Genomic DNA, 17,103 nt, shown 5'->3' on the forward strand with positions numbered 1-17,103 from the left:
AATTTTAATAGGTGACTGCATAACGTATTTTTTAAAAATTTAAGTAGTGCCTTAGCCCTACATATCAGGACCCCGCTTGCTCTCTCTGACCTCATCCCCGCTACTTTCTTGGCTACTTACTTCATTCCAGCCCCAGTGGCTCCTCACCATCCTTCTAACACACAAGGAGCCCCAAGACATTTGCACAAGCCTGAAATGCTCTTCCTCACATATATGCAAGGTCCCCTCCATCTCACCCTTCAGGTCTCAGTTCCACATGTCGCCTCATTTCCTGGCTCCTAACTCTTCACTCCCGTTTTGTGTTTATCACTGTTTGTTTATCAGACTGTGCATCCACTGAAATTAGGGCTGTGTGTGACCTGTTGCCCACTGCCTGTGGGTGCAGTGTGAACAGCACCTGGCACCTAATCTTCATCTCTGCAGGTAAGAGGAGGAGGAAGCCGTGGGCGGGAGATTGGATGCAGTGATCCTGAGGGTGGCTCCCGCTCGGCCAGTCAAGGAAACAGCCTTTATGCCTAGAGTAGAGCCAAGCTTCCAGCCTCCCATGAGGGGCCTCCAGGTCTCAGCGCATCTACACTCTTGGAACTCTGGGAAATCAGAGTCAAGGACCCAGCATCATTACCTAGTAAGACATATGCATCATGCCTCTGCCCAGCTGGTGGTCTCTAAGCCAGTCATTCACATCATGGATACCCTCTGGCTCCAGCCCCTCACTCATTTAGGCCAGGGCTCTGCTGCCCTGGATGGGTGGGGGACCCACGGCCTGGGAGACAAGGTGCGTGGTCTCCCTGGCACTGATTAGCCTGTGACTTTTAAATAATACTAGCGACTGGCAGTTACTAGGCCCAACTGTGTGCCAGGCCTTCCCCACACGTGCTTTCGTACTACAGACAGCCCTACACAGACAGGCATCATCCCTGTTTTCTATAGGCGAGACTTAGGCCCACGATGGTTAACTTGCCTGTGATCCACAGGGCTAGTGAGGAGGAGAGTCAGGGTACACCCGTCTCCTAACGGGTGCTCAGTGTCCATTGTCGAATGCATGGAATGAATGACTAGTGTGCTCTAGGGGATTTGGCTGCCGTGGGTCCTGGAAACACCACCCCCACCCCTTCGCCCCTACCCCGGCCCTCCGCAGTCCCTCTGGACTACTGCCGACTGCCCTGCTTCATCTTCAGTCTTGGTGGCATCCACCAAACTGGGGGCCAGAGTCTCTCCTGCAAGTCACACCTCACTGGGCACCGGCCTTCATCAGTGAGAGTAGGTACAAGAACAGAGTCAGTGGGGCTCCAAAGGGGGCAGGGTTCAGCATGGCCAGCCCCACCTCCCATACAAACACACACGTCAGCTCAGGTGCCTCCCCTCTGCCATACCAACCTCTGCTCTGCTGGTCCTGCCAGTGCCCGCAGCCAGGCTGGTGTTTGCAGTGCTTCCCCATTGAGTTAACTTGCTGTTTGTACTTCACTGTGAGACACAATGAAATCCTCCCTCCAAGGGAGCATCAGCCCCGTGCCAGCACCAGCCCCAGCCCAGCCCTCCTGACTGGGCTCTCTGGGTTCTAGTCCCACCTGCCGGTCCCTGAAGTGCCTACTGTCCATTTAGCATGATTTCCCGGCACCCCATGTGCCAGCCGGGGGCTCTGGAAGACACGCAGAGCGCACACTGACCACGGCGCTGCCTCTGCCTGTGCCGTGCCCCCCCGACCCCAGAGTCCCGTCTCCCTCCCCGTCTCTCCCACCAGCTCCTGCTCCACTTGGAATGCTGCTTCCCCAAGAGGTGGGCCCTGCACCCACCCTGCACTGCTGCTCTAGGTCCTCCTCTTGTAGCTCTTCATGGTTTTATTTTTCTTCTTGGGTAGCACTTACTCCAGTTATAATTTAGATAACCATTTTTAAAAGTATCTCTTGGATATCTTACCTTCCACATTCGAGCTCCACAAGGGCAGGGCTTCACATCGATCAGGTCACTCTTACATCCCCAGGACTTACCTGGTACATAGTTGGTCCCTGAAAAATATATGAAAAGTGAATTAGGGACAGGATGAAGAAGCTTACAAAATACCCTTTGAGAAGCCTCAAAGAGCTTTTAAGACAAAAGGGGGAAAAAAAATCTTTCCATTTTGCAATTGATTGATGTTTTTCTCACCTGGCTATCACCCATCACCTCGCCTGTCTCAGGGGTGCACTAAGGTAGATGACAGGCCTATGACACAGTGTAAGGGTCTCTGGAAATTTTGTCCCTCCTCTGCCACAAGCTCACCATGTGACTGTAGGCAAGTCTCTCCTCTCTAAGTCACAGACACCTACCCAGGCAGGGGGCACCATGGTAGGAGCATGACCTTTGTCATCAGACTGTCTCAGGCTTGATTTGACAGTTCTGCAGTGTTGCTGGGAATGTTCTATACCCCTCTGACCTGCCATCCTTAGGGTGGCGGCATTTAACCTCATGGTCACAACATAGCTGCCATGGCTCCAGTATTTACTTCTTCACACAACCACATATAAAGGCAGAACGCCATAGAATGGCTGGTTAAGGGACAGCCAGGAGAGGGGGACAGTGGAAAAGTGAGTGGACCAGAAAGCCGTTCTCAAAGGCCTCTCACTGGAATAAGAGGAGAAACTCTTTCCCAGGGGCATTTCTAGCTAACTTCCCTTTGGTCTTACTCACTTGAGCTGGTTCACATGGTCACTTTTAGCTGCAAGAGAAGTTTTCCTTATGACTGTTGGATGGCAGTCAGCATGTCTTGACACACACACCCTTCAGTTAGTTCAGTTCAGTTGCTCAGTCATGTCCAACTCTTTGCGACCCCATGGACTGCAGCACACCAGGCTTCCCTGCCCATCATCAACTCCCAGAGCTTGCTGAAACTCATGTCCATTGAGTCAGTGATGCCATCCAACTATCTCAGCTTCTGTCGTCCCCTTCTCCATCCTTCAGTCCTTCCCAGCCTCAGGGTCTTTTCCAGTGAGTCAGTTCTTTGCATCAGGAGGCCAAAGTATTGGAGTTTCAGGTTCAGCATCAGTCCTTCCAGTGAATATTCAGGACTGATTTCCTTTAGGATGGACTGGTTGGATCTCCTTGCAGTCCAAGGGACTCTCAAGAGTCTTCTCAACACCATAGTTCAAACCATCAATTCTTTGGTGCTCAGCTTGCTTTGTAGTCCAGTTCTCACATCCATACATGACTACTGGAAAAACCATAGCTTTGACTAGACGGACCTTTGTTGGCAAAGTAATGTCTCTGCTTTTTAATATACTGTCTAGGTTGGTCATAGCTTTTCTGCCAAGGAACAAGCGTCTTTTAATTTCATGGCTGCAGTCACCATCTGCAGTGATTTTGAAGCCCCCCCCCCAAAATAAAGTCTCTCACTGTTTCCACTGTTTCCCCATCTATTTGCCATGAAGTGATGGGACTGGATGCCATGATCTTAGTTTTCTGAACGTTGAGTTTTCAGCCAACTTTTTCACTCTCCTCTTTCACTTTCATCAGGAGGCTCTTTAGTTCTTCTTTGCTTTCTGCCATAAGTGTAGTGTCATCTGTATATCTGAGGTTATTGGTATTTCTCCTGGCAATCTTGATTTCAGCTTTTGCTTCTTCCAGCCCAGCATTTCTCATGATGCACTCTGCATACAAGTTAAACAAGCAGGGTGACAATATACAGCCTTGACGTACTCCTTTCCTGATCTGGAACCAGTCTGTTGTTCCATGTCCAGTTCTAACTGTTGCTTCCTGACCTGCATACAGTTTTCTCAGGAGGCAGGTCAGGTGGTCTGGTATTCCCATCTCTTTAAGAATTTTCCAGTTTGTTGTGATCCACACAATCAAAGGCTTTGGCATAGTCAATAAAGCAGAAATAGATGTTTTTCTGGAACTCTTTTGCTTTTTCGATGATCCAGCGGATGTTGGCAATTTGATCTCTGGTTCCCCTGCCTTTTCTAAATCCAGCTTGAACATCTCAAAGTTCATCGTTCACATACTGTTGAAGACTGGCTTGGAGAATTTTGAGTGTTACTTTGCTAGCGTGTGAGATGAGTACAATTGTGCCAAAGTGAACATTCTTTGGCATTGCCTTTCTTTGGGATTGGAATGAAAACTGACCTTTTCCAGTCCTGTGGCCATTGCTGAGTTTTCCAAATTTGCTGGCATATTGAGTGCAGCATTTTCACAGCATCATCTTTTAGGATATGAAATAGCTCAACTGGAATTCCACCACCTCCACTAGCTTTGTTCATAGTGTTGTTTCCTGAGGCCCACTTGACTTCGCATTCCAGGATGTCTGGCTCTAGGTGAGTGATCACACCGTCGTGGTTATCTGGGTCATGAAGATCTTTTTTGTATAGTTCTTCTGTGTATTCTTGCCACCTCTTCTTAATATCTTCTGCTTCTGTTAGGTCCATACCATTTCTGTCTTTTATTGTGCCCATCTTTGCATGAAATGTTCCCTTGGTATCTCTGATTTTCTTGAAGAGATCTCTAGTCTTTCCCATCCTATTGTTTTCTTCTATTTGTTTGCATTGATCACTGAGGAAGGCTTTCTTATCTCTCTTTGTTGTTCTTTGGAACTCTACATTCAGATGGCTATATCTTTCCCTTTCTCCTTTGCCTTTCACTTCTCTTCTTTTCTCAGCTATATGTAGGGCCTCTTCAGACAACCATTTTGCGTTTTTGCATTTCTTTTTCTAGGGGATGGTCTTGATTCCTGTCTCCTGTACAGTGTCATGAACCTCCGTCCATAGTTCTTCAGGCTCTCTATCAGATCTAATCCCTTGAATGTATTTGTCACTTCCACTGTATAATTGTACGGGATTTGATTTAGGTCATACCTAAATGATCTGGTGGTATTTTCAACTTTCTTCAACTTAAGTCTGAATTTGGCAGTAAGGAGTTCATGATGTGAGCCACAGTCATCTCCCAGTCTTGTTTTTGCTGACTGTATCGAGCTTCTCTATCTTTAGCTGCAAAGAATATAATCTGATTTTGGTATTGACCATCTGGTGATGTCCATGTGTAGAGTTTCCTCTTGTGTTGTTGAAAGAGGGTGCTTGCTGTGACCAGTGCGTTCTCTTGGCAAAACTCTGTTAGCCTTTGCCCTGCTTCATTTTGTACTCCAAGGCCAAATTTGCCTGTTACTCCAGGTATCTCTTGACTTCCCACTTTTGCATTCCAGTCCCCTATGATGAAAAGGACATCTTTTTTGGGTGTTAGTTCTAGAAGGTCTTGTAGGTCTTCACAGAACTGTTCAACTTCAGCTTCTTCAGCATTACTGGTTGGGGCATAAACTTGGATTACCGTGGTATTGAATGGTTTGCCTTGGAAATGAATAGAGATCTTTCTGTCATTTTTGAAATTGCATCCAGGTACTGCATATTGGTCTTTTTTTGACTATGACGACTACATTTCTTCTAAGGGATTCTTGCCCACAGTAATAGATATAGTGGTCATCTGAGTTAAATTCACCCATTCCAGTCCATCCTAAAATGTTGATGATCACTCTTACCGTCTCCTGTTTGACCGCTTCCAATTTGCCTTGATTCATGGACCTAACATTCCAGATTGCTATGCAGTATTGCTCTTTACAGCGTCGGACTTTATTTCCATCACCAGTCACATCCACAAATGGGTGTTGTTTTTTGCTTTGGCTCTGTCTCTTCATTCTTTCTGGAGTTATTTCTCCATTGATCTCCAGTAGCATTTTGGGCACCTACCCACCTGGGGAGTTCATCTTTCAGAGTCCTATCTTTTTACCTTTTCATACTGTTCATGGGGTTCTCAAGGCAAGAATACTGAAGTGGTTTGCTATTCCCTTCTCCAGGGGACCACATTTTGTCAGAACTCTCCACCATGACCCGTCCGTCTTGGGTGGCCCCACATGACATGGCTTATAGTTTCATTGAGTTAGACAAGGCTGTGGTCCATGTGATCAGATTGGTTAGTTTTCTGTGATTGTGGTTTTCATTCTGTCTGCTCTCTGATGGATAAGGATAAGAGGCTTATGGAAGCTTCCTGATGGGAGAGACTGACTGGGAAACTGGGTCTTGTTCTGCTGGGTGTGGCCATGCTCAGTAAATCTCTAACCCAATTTTCTGTTGATGGGTGGGGCAGTGTTCCCTCCCTGTTGTTTGACCTGAGGCCAAACTATGGTGGAAAAGGCAGTGGCACCCCACTCCAGTACTCTTGCCTGGAAAATCCCATGGATGGAGGAGCCTGGTAAGCTGCAGTCCATGGGGTCGCCAAGATTCGGACACAACTGAGCGACTTCATGTTCACTTTTCACTTTCATGCATTGGAGAAGGAAATAGCAACCCACTCCAGTGTTCTTGCCTGGAGAATCCCAGGGACAGGGGAGCCTGGTGGGCTGTCATCTATGGGGTCGCACAGAGTTGGACACGGCTGAAGCGACTTAGCAGCAGCAGCAAACTATGGTGGAGGTAATGAAGATACTGGTGACCTCCTTCAAAAGGTCCCATGCAGGCACTGCTGCACTTAGTGGCCCCTGCGTGCAGCAGGCCACCACCAACCTACACCTCCGCCAAAGACTCCTGGACACTCACGGGCAAGTCTGGGTCAGTCTCTTGTGGGGTCACTGCTCCTTTCTCTTGCATCCTCGTGTGCACAGACTTTTGTTTGTGCCCTCCAAGAGCCTGTTTCCCCAGCCCTGTGTAAGTTCTGGCGGCTCTATGGTGGGGTTAATGGTGAGCTCCTCCGAGAAGGCTTATGCCACACCCGGGTCTACTGCCCCCGGAGCCCCTGCCCCTGCAGCAGCCCGCGGCTGGCCGGTACCTCCACAGGAGACACTCAAACACAGTTCTGGCTCAGTCTCGGTGGGTTCTCTGGGTCCTGGTGCGCACAAGGTTTGTTTGAGCCCTCCGGGCATCTCTGGCCAGTGTGGGATTTGATTCTAAACGTGATTTCGCCCCTCCTGCCTTCTTCCTGGGGCTTCTCCTTTGCCTCTGGACATGGGGTATCTTTCCTTGGTGGGCTCCAACATTCTCCTGTCAGTGGTTGTTCAGCAGTGAGTTGTAATTTTGGAGTTCTTGGAGAAGATGAGCACATGTCCTTCTACTCTGCCGTCTTGTAGAATTTCAACCCTTCAGTTGGGCCTTGGCAACCCTTTCAACCCTTCAGTTGGCCTTTGGGAAATGCCAGTTGTTACTGTTAACCCTCATGTTCTCCGCACCAGCTTTCTCACTTGGCCTGGAACAGAAGTCCTAGGCAGGCAGGGACCAGGCTGAACCCAAGTGAAACACATCAGAAAATTCCTAATGACCGATGACTATCCCTTGTTACTTGATTCTTCTCTTCTGTTAAAACATGATTTGTTGTTCTTTCAAGTAACACACACACATTTTTAATGAAACAAAACATAAAGAAAGTAAAGAAAAAATCAAAAGTGATCTTGGTGATAACCATGTTAAGCATCCTCCTGTGCCATCTTTTTTCTCCCCGCCTTCTCCCTCCTCTTACCACCATCATCACACACGAATCTAGCTTTACACAAATGGCTGTGCAGGGCACACTCTGTGCTATACCTGGTGCTTTCATCTTACAGTCTTGTTCAGATCCAGTGCTCCGGTGGGTTCTGTGAAGCCCCTAATTGCTGGTATGTGGTTCATTAACTCACTGGCATCTCATTGTTGACTGTTTGCTTGAAGCTGCATTCTCTGGAGCCAGGGTGGTCACTTCCCCCCTCCACTGGGGAGGGTGGTGGCTCCAGGGCCAGAGCCCCGTTACACATCAGGTCTCCCTGACAAAGGGAAACCCTCATCAGCGGTTACACCAGTGAAGCTCTGAGCACCAAGTCTAGCCCAGGCAGCCCGCTTATGATCAGAAGTGCCTTCTGTCACCTCACGAAGCAGTCCCCATTCAGGAAGCTCAGCCTTTACTTCATTACTGCTCCTGTGAGTGAGCAGATTCTCTGCGCCAGTCTGGACAGGGCCCCCTCCCCCCTGCCCTGGCTTCCTTGCTGTGGCCACGAGCCCTGCTTCTTTCTCCCAGGGGGGGCAGGGGTTCTCCCGTAATGTTCGACCTCCCTGCTGCCCTGCAGCCCCTGGTCACTTTCTGTCCTCAGGAAGACAGACACAGGACACCCTGTCCTTTCTCTCTCAGTCCCACTCACCAAATACAGTGATAACAGTCCTAGTAACAGCTGCACTGACTGCTTCCTGTGTCGGGCCCTCTTCTCTACATACCACGACCCAGCGAGGATAGTTACTATTAATTCCCCTCTCTATGGAAATTTAGGGAAACTGAAGCACCAGGCAGTGAAGGAAATTGCCCCGTCACACAGCTCGAGTCTGGCTCCAGAACCTCACCCCCTTCGTCTGAACTCTTAAGGGGATTATCGTGGAGGATGGAGTGACAGCCCCGATGCAGGGGGCAGGGTGCTGAGAAAAGGAGGCAGAGAAGGGGCATTTAATCCACCGTGGAGATGGAGTGAGAAATCGTGTTCCCTCAGCTTAGCGCCTGTGAGTCTGTGAACCTCCAGAAGTTGGGCGGAGGGGGTGTGTGTGGTAAAACCGTGTGTCTTGGTTCATTTGTCACAGTGTCAGAGGCATCCGTGATTCAGAGATGGGGCACGGCTGCCAGGCCAGATGATCCTCCAGGGTCCCTTCCCGCGCCCGAGCCTGTGGTTCTGTGGCCATATAAGGCCGCTGTGCCTGGGGAGCCTCAGTGCTGCCCAGTGCAGTCCTGCGTGGAGAAGGGGAAGCAGAGAGCAAAGGGAACCCCAGCCCAGGCCCCTCGCGGGTCCCCAGGACAGCAGAGAGAGGAGCAGGGTAGGCGAGGCCTGGGGACCCTCCCTGGTTGCCTGTTCCCAGAAACCTCACGTGAGCTCCCTGCCGCCCTCCCGTGCTCTCCCAGTCTCCGCCTGGGTTCTCCTCCCTCGGTTGCGTTGCCAGGTTCCCAGAGACCTGCCAGAGTCAGACACTCAGGGCTGCAGAGTCAGCCTTGCCTGCTCCTAGGTTTCTTCTGCTCTGGCAGCTTGGAAAACCCCTGAGTCCCTGAGTCCTAGTACAAATGTACTAGGATATGGCCTAGTATGGAGTGGGCACCAGTGCAGCCTCTAGCCCGCTCCACCTGTGTGATGCTAGCTCTGCAGATGTAAGGAATCCAGTGGGTTCCCACTCCACCCCAACACACACACACGCCCGTGCACGTGCACGCACACACGCACGCACGCACGCACGCACACACCCTGTCTTCTTTAGCGAGCTCCTTGGAGAGGGGCAAATCTTGTGCCCCAGTGTAATCTTGCTCGTGGACTTACATCCCACATTCTCTGAGTTCAGAGAACCAACCTGTGTCAGAGTCTATTCAGAGCCTGCCCTGTGTCAGCTAATAAGGAGAGTGGGAACTGAGATGGAGGGGATGTGGTACCTGGCCTCCCAGGACCGACAGACAGGCTGCTGGTATGGACAGAAAGTTAATAAACAAGTGTACTAGGAGATGGCCTCCCAAGGTGCAAAACATGTTTTGGTCATGACTGTGCTGGTTGTAAGTGACAGAAACCCAAATCAAATCAGCTTATGCAAAAATAAGAGGGAGTCAGAGAACACGTGTCCCTCAGAAGTGTCAGGACAGGGCGAGCTTCAGGAGCAGCTGGATCCAGTCATCAGGTGCTGTCTCTGGGACTTGATTCTGTGCCTCTGTCACTCAGCTGTGTGGATGGAGCTCAGTTTGTCTGAGGCTGCTGCACAGTGAGATGCTGGAGCTGCTGCTGATCATTACTCAGGTACCCCATGCAGACTCATTCCTGCTTTCCAAATCCCATCCTCATCTCTTCCAGGGCTAGACTCGGGCTGCCACAAGAAACCCGACTCCCCCAGGCTACCTCTCCAACCCCTGTGCCTCCTTTCCTCGCCCCACACCCCTTGGACTGATATAGGAGGTGTTTTGATGCTAACTTTGTGTGTGAAATCTCTGGGTTCTCAGGGAACCTGGATATAGGAATTCTAGCAGAAGAAGCAGTCCTGCGTCTCAGTGTCCACTTGGTGGGCACAAGCATGGCCTCAAATGCCACTGTCACCCTTTCCAGCTGTGTGACCTCGGGTGACTGGGTTAACCTCTCTGAGCCTTTGTTTCCTTTCTCTGTTGAGAGGAGATAAAAATTATCTCCTAGGGTTGTTTTGAAGATTAGATGTGATAGTACATGCAAAGCACTTGACATGGAGAGTAAACCCTTAAACATTAGTGGCTATTGTGTTTCTGCTTCTCTTATACCACCAGTGAAGGAAATTCTCTTTAAGGGACTTTGACTTTAGAATGAAGGTATCATTACTGACAGCTACTGTATATTATTGTTGTTGTTTGTTGTTGCTAAGCTGTGCCCGACTCTTTGTGACCCCATTATAGCCTGCCAGGCCCCGCTGTCCATGGGATCCCAGGTGAGGATACTAGAGTGGGTTGCCATTTCCTTCTCCAGGGGATCTTCTTAAACCAGGGGTCAAACCTGTGTCTCCTGCACTGGCAGGTGGATTCTTTACTGCTGAGCCCCCAGAGAAGCCCACCATATATTATATGCTTGCAGTGAAGTGAAGTGAAACTTGCTCAGTCATGTCCAACTCTGCGACCCCATCAACTGTATAGTCCGTGGAATTCTCCAGGCCAGAATACTGGAGCGGGTAGCCTTTTCCTTCTCCAGAGGATCTTCCCAACCCAGGGATCAAACCCAGGTCTCCTGCCTTGCAGGCAGATTCTTTACCTACTGAGCCACAAGGGAAGCCCAAGAATACTGGAGTGGGTGGCCTATCCCTTCTCCAGGGGATTTTCCTGAACCAGGAACCAAACTGGATCTCTCCTGCATTGCAGGCAGACTCTTTACCAACTGACTATGAGGGAAGCCCTACTGTATACAATAGGCACTTTACATTTATTTCTCACAATGAGTTCTTGCAGTTGAAGAAACCAAAGCCTGAGGAGTTAAATCCTTTCCTAGGAACACACAGCTCATGAGTGATGGAGTTGGCATCACCCACATTTTTCTGACTCCTCAGATCTGACCACTGCTCTACTCTTTTCTCCCTGGAATGAGATGGGAAATAGAAAATAAAGAGGCCTTAAATGATACTTTTAAGGATAATGATTCAAATCAATGCTGAGGCAGAGTTGGGGGAGAAGAATGTGGCATGAAAGAAATACTGAAGGACTTTTACTAAAAAAGTGCAGCGTTTTTCTCTGAATAGTAGCATTATGAATATTACTTACTTTCAGTGTTGTTATGCATGGTGCAGCTTTTCTAGGGTTGAGTCAGAGGGAACGGAAGGTATAAAATTCTATCCTGAAGCAAGAAGCCCAATTTTAAGCTAATATAAGCCAGCGTGAACAAGTTATGCAACCAGTAATCATGATTTTAGCAGTTTTTGCCCAAATTGCATCATTTTTGTAAGCCCCAAATGAAGCTTTCTTATTTGAGGGCACCCCAGGCACCTGTGAGGCCTTCCAGGCAGTATTCGGTCTAGCCCACCCCAAGGCTTGAGGTGTGGCAAAAAGGACCGTGTGCTTACAGACTCGGGTTCTGTTCTGGCATTTGGCTCTTACTGTTTTTGCTGACAGCCGTTAGGCCAGTTACTCAGTCTTAGTCTCAATACAGACGGATAGAATAAAAGTCTACCCTCCCTACCTTGTCAGGTGCTATGAAGGTCAATACTAACAGGTGTGAAAAAATAACCCTAGTGGAAGGAGATCCTGTAGGTGGCCAGGGATCTAGAGAGCCTTCCCAGGAGAGTAGCAAGGCCAGCTGGTCCAAAGCAAAGCATGAGAAACTCATGGAGCCAGCTTCTTGCAAGAATGTGTCATGGGAACCAGCAGATCCAGGCTGCACCTCTCAGGGCACCCAGAGTTCCCACCCTCTGAGGAGAGTCAGGCCGTGGAGGTTTTTTAGTGATGGCTCTGGCGTTCACAATACTGTGAACAGGCTTCCTTTCAAGTAATATTATGCTTTCTTGTTGTTGTTTAGTCACTAAGTCACGTTCGACTCTTTGTGACCCCATGGACTGTGTGTAGCCAGCCAGGCTCCTCTGTCCATGGGATTTCCCAGGCAAGAATACTGGAATGGGTTGCCATTTCCTTCTCCAAAGATCTTTCCGACCCAGGGATTGAACCTGTGCCTCCTGCATTGACAGACATTGGCATACAGATTCTTTACCGCTAAGCCACGAGAGAAGCAATATTACGCTACTTCTTGTACAATATAAGAATTGTTCAGAAATGTATTTCCATTTTATCCCTCCCATCCTTTGTGCTATCATTGCATAGATTTTACTTCTACATGTTTTCATATGTATGTCACTATACGTCTTTCAGCCTTTTTCCTCTCTCTGCTTCAGTTTTGATGGTTTCTATTGCTGTATCTTCAAGTTCACTATTCTTTGGGGTGTCTCATCTGCTGTTAGTCCCTTTCAGTGAAATTTTTATTTCAGATACTGTATTTTCATTTCTAGATACTCTGTTTTGCTCTTTTTTATATCTTCCATTTCTCTACTCATTATGTTCATGTTTTCCTTTAGTTTCTTGAGAATATTTTAGATAGCTGTTTTTGAGGTCTTGTTAATGCCATCATCTCTGACACTTCAGAGTTTGCTTCTGTTGACTAATTTGTCTCCTGGTTATGGATCACACTTTCCTCCTCCTTTGCATATCCAGAAATGTTTTTATTGGATGCTGGATACTATGAATATTAGATTGGTAAGTGTCTGGATTTCACCGTCCTCATTTAAGGAGTGTTAGATTTTATTCTGTCACACAGTTATTGACTTGTGGGTCAATTTGGGTTTTTCTTTGAGGCTCATTTTTGAGTTCTGTCAGGGCAGGTCTAAAAGTAGCCTTTACTACTGAGGAGTGAGCCTTCTGGGGTCTCTGCCAAATGTCCTAGGGGTTTAACTCTCCATTCTGACTAGTGGGGACTTGCACCACACTCAGACTTGGGTGAGCTTTGGGACGGGTCTACCTTAGAAGCTCCCTGACGCATGTTTCTTCTCAAGTTTGTAGAGTCTCACTCGGTTCAGCCAAAGGCTCAAAAAGACCTCCCAATCAGATATGTGGAGCTCTGTGTCTCGCTGTCTCTCTCTCCTCTCCTCTTTCCTCTCAGGTACTCTGCACCTCAGCCTTCCAGAACTTTTCCCTTTACCCCATGCGCTCAGGAAGGTGGCTGTGCTGTGAGCGGGCCCTCCCTCCCCGCGCTGAGGTTTGGTGGACGCCTCCGGGCAGAAAGCCAAGGCGATCACAGGACTCATCCCTCACAGGACTCACCACGCTCTCTTCCCTTCCGTCCCAGATCACAAGTCCCGCGCTGCTTATTCTCCAGTGTCTGAAAGCCCTTGTTTCACATATTTTGTCCGGATCTCTAGTTGTTTACGGTGGGAGCTAACAATTCCCTTTGAGATTCCCTCCAGGGTAGTGCACATCCATGATGCAGGCTGGATGTACGCTCAGAAACTTGTACAAAGCCGGATTTAGGGCTAATAGAAGACAGAGAAAAGGCAGTAGGGTCATTTTGATCTGCTTCTTAGAGAAGCTCAGGATAAAGGCTCACAACCCAGCACCAAGTCACATTTTATAATAGAAATCGTTAATATCCATCAACTGACCTGGGGATAAGTAAAACATGGTATATCTGTATATGGAGTCTGGTTTGACAATAAAAAGAAAGGGAGTACTAATAGATGCTACAGCACGGATGAACACAGATGAACATGCTAAGTGAAGGAAACTAGTCACGAAAGACGACACTTCGTCTGATTGCATCTATGTGAAATGTCTAGAGTAGACAAATTTGTAAAAACAGAAGGCAGATCAGATGAGTGATTGCTTCCTGCTGGAGGTGGGGGATGGAGTGACTGCTAATGGGTACAGGATTTCTTTGGGGGAGGACAAAAACATTCTGAAACTAGAGATCACTGCCCAACCTTGTGAATATACTAAGGAATGGTGAATCTCACGTTTCCCACGGGTGGATTCTATGGTCTGTGAACTCTTATCTCAGTAAAACTGTTTATAGAGAGAGAGACTCACTAGCAGTGTTCTCCAGTACCGAAGGACATGCAAGGCTGGAGAAGGGCTGCAGAGGTAGTAAGGGAGTCTGAGCTATCACACAGGTGGATGTACATGTCACAGGTGGTATTCAGTCTTGGACTGAAAAACATGTCCACAGGAGAGTTTGCAGTTTACTGGCAGATGACTAATGTTGGATGTGTGTGTGTGTACGTGTGCGAACGTGCTCAATTGTGTCTGACTCTTCACGACCCCACGGACTGTAGTCTGCCGGGCTCCTCTGTCCATGGGATTCTCCAGGCAGGAATACTGGAGTGGGTTGCCATTCCCTCCTCCAGGGGATCCTCCCGACCCAGGGATCAAACCCACGTCTCTTGCATTTCCTGCATTGGCAGGTGGATTCTTTGCCACTATGTCAGCTGGGAAGCTCCTAATGTTGGGTGTTAGTCTTAAAATCCATTTGTCTTTTCTTAATTACCTCAACAGTGAGCAGATTCTTGCAGAGTCTCAGTTTTACCCCCTTTCTAGTTTTCTCTGCTTCCTGGGCCCTTGTCAGCAACAGGCACCGTCTGCCGGGTGCAGGGGCCTCAGGGCATGTCCGGCCTCAGCCTTGACCCCAGCCAAGCCTGAGCACAGAAGGGCGCTGAGTGTCGCACGGCCTCCGGGAGCTGCAGCGTCACCTCTGTGTCCTCCGTGTCGGGTTCAGAGCCACCAGGACAAGGGCGACACAGTGCTCACATCCCAACCAAGGGTGAACAGGCCCCCTCCTTCTGCTGGCTCTTCTGTTGTCAAAGATGAAGGTGGTTCGTTTGGAGTGACCTTACCTTTGTTAAAAGCAGTGGAAGTTTGCTGTGAGAGAAAAATGTGTTCTTCATCTGCAGGCTTCTTCCAGGGGTCTTCAACAGTATGCTTCTGAGTGGATATTTAAGCTAAAACCCTGAGCTTTGCTTAAAAATACTATTGGCAGGACTTCCCTGGTGGCTTAATGGTTGAGAAATCCACCTGCTGATACAGGGGACAGGGGTTCAATCCCTGGCCTGGGAAGATTCCACCTGCCTCGGGGCAGCCAAGCCCATGTGCCACAGTCACTAAGCCTGCGCCCTCGAGGCCTTACCCCATAACAAGAGAAGCCGCGCACTGCAACTGGAGAGTGGCCGCCACTCACCACGACCAGAGAAAGCCCACACACAGCACCACAGACCTAGAGCAGCCAAAAATAAATAGTAAAATATTCATGACGAGCATATATTGAGTGTTCAGTGTGTGTTCTGAGTGCTTTCAAGTGCTGTCAACCCCTGGACTGATCTCGCTTCCACAGTATATAGGGAGTATAAACAGACTGCCTTTCTTTTTCCCACAATTTTGTTTTTCAAATTAATTTTCGGTAATTCAGGTAGATTTTTCCTTCAGATATTGTGATGTGACCACAGCATCCAGGTTGGACCAGGCCCTCAGCCAGCTAAGCCAGGAGGTTGGCGGGGGATTGGGGGGAAGTAGAGAGGGAGGGGAGGGGAGAGCTCCCACGTCGTGCTCGTTGCCAGGTGAGGCCAGCGCGCTCATCAGACGTGCTGTGTGTGGTTTCTCTCTAGGATCATCCACGAAGATGGCTTCTCTGGCGAAGACGTGAAGCAGTACAAGCCCGTGGTCTACAGCAACACCATCCAGTCCCTGGCAGCCATCGTCCGGGCCATGGACACTCTGGGCATCGAGTATGGTGACAAGGAGCGAAAGGTAGGCCACTGCGCCTGTGGGCGCAGGGAGGAGACGGCCTGTCCCTGCTCCCCGCGTGTCCTCTCTATGGGGCCGGGCTGCCGTACGGGGACAGGGCAAGACTGTGCTGTTACCAGCCAGGGCACCCGTCCACCTGGCCAGTGCAGCCCAACAGGGGGCTCTGGTGATGGGCAAACCGCCATAGCACGATCGCCGATGGAGACGACAGACCCAGAATTCCAGGGTTTATTGTGTAGATGAGAAAGGGTTGGTGACACTGCCCTAAATCGTGACCCTCACAACATTGTCCAAGTGCATGCCCTTGGGCAACTCACTTGAACAGAAAAATATATTTTTTAGGCACTACAAGCCCCACCTGGCCACCATCTCCCCTCCTTAGGGCAGCTTTCCTTTCCTTGCCGGCAGTGGGGGCAGCTGTTCAAACCCACTCTCTTCCTCCTTTGCACCAAGGGGCTGTGTTTTCCCCCTCTCCAAGGTGAGTCTGAGGACCAGGGGCGCTCTCCTTCCTGCAGGAAGTTGACATCCTAGAACAGGGACAGTTTTCAGTTGAGTTTCCAGGCTTCTGATAGGTGGTGAATGGAATAAGTCATAAAAGCTCTTATTTGCAAACGTCTGTATTCACTGAACCTTACACAGCTATACTGGAAAAGCCAAATAAAAGGGGCAAGGGAAAACAGCCTTGGAAAGTTCTCTCCAGGAGTGGCTCTTTGTCTCCTGCTGGGACTCTGAATCCCAACTTCTCCTTGTGACCTGGAGTGTGAGGTGGGGAGCAGGTGGAGGCCGTTGAGTGCCTGGGCCCCTTGTTGGAGCCTCTGGATAGAGGGTGTTAAGCTCTGGTTCCCATGTGGCTTGGTTGTGCACTATGTATATATCCTTTCTTTGCCAAAAAATCACCTCCCTCATGGAGGAAAACCATCCTCACCTTCGCTGGGCATAATAAATCATCTGTGACAGATAGCTTTAAATGTAAAATTCAATGTTTTATGCACAAAATCCTAATTCTCTGTAATAGTCATCCCAGCTCAGGTATCGCCTTCCCCCCTGGAGGAGGAGAAAGTGAGTGACTGAGGGTGTCCAGGGCCAGCCTGGGGCAAGGAAGCCAGGCGCTGCCCCTCAGGGAGGAAACCCTTCTCCCTGGGGATGGGCTTTGGTTTTGGTCACAGAGCCAGGGCCGTGGAATGAGGGACACTGCGAGCTCTTCAGTTTTGTTTGCACTAAGAATTCACTGAGGATACAGTGTGCCAGGACTTGCTGGAGATGAGTGTGTATGAGTCACTCATTCGTGTCCAACTCTTAGGACCCCATGGACTATAGCCTGCCAGGCTCCTCTGTCCATGGGATTCTCCAGGCATGAATGCTGGAGTGGGTTGCCATTTCCTTCGCCAG

At 49.2% G+C, this 17,103-nt stretch overlaps 1 protein-coding gene across 4 annotated transcripts in view; it reads left to right on the plus strand.

Annotated features, from left to right (window-relative positions):
- Positions 1-17,103, plus strand: part of GNAO1 (G protein subunit alpha o1) — a 182,876-nt gene that overhangs the window by 82,632 nt on the left and 83,141 nt on the right. For all 4 annotated transcript variants that reach the window (XM_040254026.1, XM_040254024.1, XM_040254027.1 and 1 more), the window contains exon 3: positions 15,576-15,717. In XM_040254026.1, coding sequence (XP_040109960.1) covers positions 15,576-15,717 — 142 coding nt within the window. The remainder of the gene's footprint in view (positions 1-15,575; positions 15,718-17,103) is intronic.

Source organism: Oryx dammah, unplaced genomic scaffold (genome assembly GCF_014754425.2).
Source record: "Oryx dammah isolate SB20612 unplaced genomic scaffold, SCBI_Odam_1.1 HiC_scaffold_13, whole genome shotgun sequence".
Classification (NCBI taxonomy): Eukaryota; Metazoa; Chordata; class Mammalia; order Artiodactyla; family Bovidae; genus Oryx; species Oryx dammah.